General features: G+C 30.3%; 1 protein-coding gene across 4 annotated transcripts in view; it reads left to right on the top strand.

The window, feature by feature from the left end:
- The first annotated feature begins 571 nt into the window (after positions 1-571).
- The window catches only part of LOC116841264 (phosphoserine phosphatase), a 6,086-nt gene continuing 3,005 nt past the window's right edge, over positions 572-3,652 (top strand). Inside the window, exons 1-6 of one of the 4 annotated variants that reach the window (XM_032808992.1) lie at positions 572-768; positions 1,427-1,566; positions 1,677-1,811; positions 1,897-2,042; positions 2,109-2,270; positions 2,398-2,599. In XM_032808992.1, the coding sequence (XP_032664883.1) occupies positions 1,427-1,566; positions 1,677-1,811; positions 1,897-2,042; positions 2,109-2,270; positions 2,398-2,486 (672 nt within the window). In that variant the 5' untranslated portion in view covers positions 572-768 and the 3' untranslated portion in view covers positions 2,487-2,599. Of the gene's footprint in view, positions 769-1,136; positions 1,160-1,191; positions 1,303-1,426; positions 1,567-1,676; positions 1,812-1,896; positions 2,043-2,108; positions 2,271-2,397; positions 2,600-3,652 lie in introns of those variants that run through there. The other 3 variants (XM_032808995.1, XM_032808991.1, XM_032808990.1) reach the window with 3 other exon arrangements.

Here is a 3,652-nt window from a genome sequence, read left to right as displayed (position 1 = left end):
AACTCTACTCTTTCTAAATATATCGAGGTTAAATAAAATTAAATCGCGCGCGCAGAAAGTACTAATCATCCAGAAAAAAATAACAATATTATAAAGAACAATAAAAGCCAAAAATTAAATTATAAGTATAACTTCTAAGTATAAGTATAAGTGTATAACTTCTGCATTTTTAGCTTTTATTGTCCTTAATAATATTAATTCCATTTAATATTTAGAGCCATAAGTTTTTGTTTTTACTTTGAGAAAAAATATTTGAAAATTTATTTATGGGATGTAAAGCTTACTTTTATGAAAGAAAGTTTATTTCTGTGAATAAACTTTATATCCCATATAATACAAATGTACTAGTCTACATTCAACTCCAAATTCTCTTGACGAGCATGTTTATATTAATATTATCGGGATAACTCCCAAACAACACATGTATATCCAAAAGATATACTTTGGACGTATTTAGGACGTAAGGACGTTTTTATAATGTTTTTAGGACGTCTTTTGGATGCTGTGCTATCTGGGCTGATCGATGACGTTAAATCGCCGTATCAAAGTGGCACAACAGAATTGCAACAGAGACGAACTAATGGAAAATCACGGAGAATACCGCGATCAAAACTCGTTCGCTAGAATCCGCTTCCCTCTCTACTACGCGATCGTCATACGTTATCACGTGTAGTGTTTCACAGAGTATATGTAGCCATACGTTAATCGCGTCGCTTGGAGTGCTCATTACAATTTTTGCTCACCGTGTCTTTTTATTTCGTAGATGAGGTATTTCACGTATTTTTTTATCGTGTTCGAATTATTTAAAATTGGCACTCAGCTGCTGCTTTCATTTATTGCACATCCTTAGAAAGAAGAGAAAATTTGCACAAATTTAAACATCTTTGTTTCATGTGTTTCTGTACATTTGTGTGTTTCATTAAAACGCGCTAAAAATCTTCGCTGAAAAAGAATTCAATATAGAAACTAAATTGTTCTTTAAAAAATTAAATTCCAATGAATTATAATCAGATCATAGTACAATGATTGGTTTGACTGATTAATTTGATTTCTTTTACTCTTATCATTGAAGTGAATGATATAGATGTGATAATCAATTTCGATATTTTTTTTGTTGAACTATAACTGTCGGGAATCTCTCGTGACTGTATAATAATTGGTGCGTGTGTCATGTGATCAATCAACAATAGTCTGCAGGGAAGCATTGTGATGTAACTTGTGACATGTGACACACTTGATGAAAATTGTGCTTGATTGAATCTAATGAATCTGATGAATATTTTGCGATATCGTAACATTAACGTATCGTAAAATTTAAAAATTTAAATGTTCCACAAATTATAACCAATTATTCTACATATTTTAGACTTGATAGAATAATTCTTCATCCATCAATTTTCATACATTTTTCTCTTTAATGTTTCAGATGGCAAGTTTGGATAAAATAATGAGCATATGGAAATGTGCAGATGCTATAACGTTTGATGTAGATTCCACTGTCACGACAGAAGAAGGTATTGATGAGCTTGCAAAATTTTGTGGGAAAGGAGAGCAAATTGCTGAATTGTATGTCCTTTACTTGACCTCTACTACAATTCAACATAGTTTATCATACAGTAGCACATGGAGATTCAAAATCACTATTATAATATAGTATATTAAAATATGTGTTTCAGAACTAAACGAGCCATGCAAGGTGACATGACATTCCAACAGTCTTTATCAGTTAGATTGCAAATAATAAATCCAAGTTTAGCACAAATAAAAGAGTTTTTGAATACTCATAAAGCAAAACTCACTGATGGTATCAAGTAAGAGATTAATTTCTTTTAATGTAGGATTAAACACTCTTACATATTTTATTAAAATATTGTACACAATTGCAAATGTGTTCAGAGAGTTAGTGTCAGCTTTACGATCCCATGGGAAGCAAGTGTTTCTTGTCTCTGGTGGTTTCCACTCCCTCATCATGCCAATTGCTGCACAACTTAACATTCCACCTGAAAATATTTATGCTAACAAATTGAAATTTTACTTCACAGGTAAATATTCTCATTAATGAATTTATAGCTGTTTTTTGGGACATACATATGTACAACTGTGTACAGGAGAGTATGCTGGATTTGACGAGAGTCAGCCAACTTCTAAAAGTGGTGGCAAAGCAGAAGTAATACGACATCTTAAAGAAAAGGAAGGATTCAAGATTGTTGTCCATATTGGTGATGGCGCGACAGATTTAGAAGCATCGCCGCCAGCGGACGCATTTATAGGTTTGTAAAATAATTGCTTAAAATTCTATAAAACAAAGCTGCTTATAAATGTCAGTTGATATTATTTGTTAGTATCATGATATAAATTGCACTGTGAGTGTTTACTGCATATTTATTTTCGTTACAGGATTCGGCGGGAATGTAATTAGAGAAAATGTAAAATTATGCTCGCAATGGTATGTAACGAATTTTAATGATCTCACGAAAAGTTTATAATTGTAAATATAGTATATAATATAAAATAATATGCATATATATATATATATATATATATATATATATATATATATATATAGAGAGAGAGAGAGAGAGAGAGAGAGAGAGAGAGATGTTAAATTTATATAAAATTATATAAAATTATATATAATTTTACATTATCATGTACAATTATCTATGAAATTTGCCCATACATGTTAATATATGTTACTTATATATAATAATGTATAACTTTATATACTCAGATAGCCAAACCTGCGTGAACAGATTTCGAGCAGAGCTTGCTCATCAACTTTTGATGGCAAATAGATAATAAATTTGGATCTATTATATCAAATCTTGCTGCCAAATTGCCGCCAGATATGCGGCAGAGCTTGTTGTCGGATAATTGCTGCAGATTTGCAGCAAAAACCGCGCAGAGCTTGTAGCGATTGACGGCAGATTGACGGCAGAAACCGCGCAGACCTTGCTGCGCTGCAAGTTTTGCGCGATTTTTGCTGCAAATTTGGCATCAGTTGCCCGACAACAAGATCTGTCGCCAAAATCGTAGTCTAATGTAGACACAGATGGCTATGGTTTTGCTGTGAATTTTTTATCAAATTTGCTGCCAATCTGCGCCCAGTCTGCACTCAATTTGCTTACTGGGCACAATTTCATATATAATTTTACATAATTACGTATACAAATATATATAATTATACATATAGTTATACATAATTGTGTATAATTATATGTAATTTTATATTATTATATTTATTATTTACATATAGTTATATATAATTTTATATTATTATATATAATTATACATAATTATATATGGACAAATTTTATATATAATTATGCATGAAAAATTTTTCATTGGGTAATGTATATTGTAAAATGTTAATGTTTTATCAAAATAATTGCTGATGTTGCATTTTCAAATACTTCAGTCGAGTTGGATTCATAAATAACATGTTTTATTCTACACACAGATACAATGTACAATTATGTGTTTAGTGTGTAATTACGTGTAGTATAATTTCTAAGATCATATCATATGATCTATGTATACATTACATTAATTAATAATTGTTATTACTGCCATAACGATATTCGTTTATAATTCTGTACAGGTGTGTATATATATATATATATATATATATATATATATATATATATATATA

This window comes from Odontomachus brunneus, unplaced genomic scaffold (genome assembly GCF_010583005.1).
Source record: "Odontomachus brunneus isolate Ranch 3 - 2012 unplaced genomic scaffold, Obru_v1 Obru_scaffold_015, whole genome shotgun sequence".
NCBI lineage: Eukaryota > Metazoa > Arthropoda > Insecta > Hymenoptera > Formicidae > Odontomachus > Odontomachus brunneus.
The sequence above is the reverse complement of the archived record's forward strand: the minus strand, read 5'-3'. Positions and strand labels throughout refer to the sequence as shown.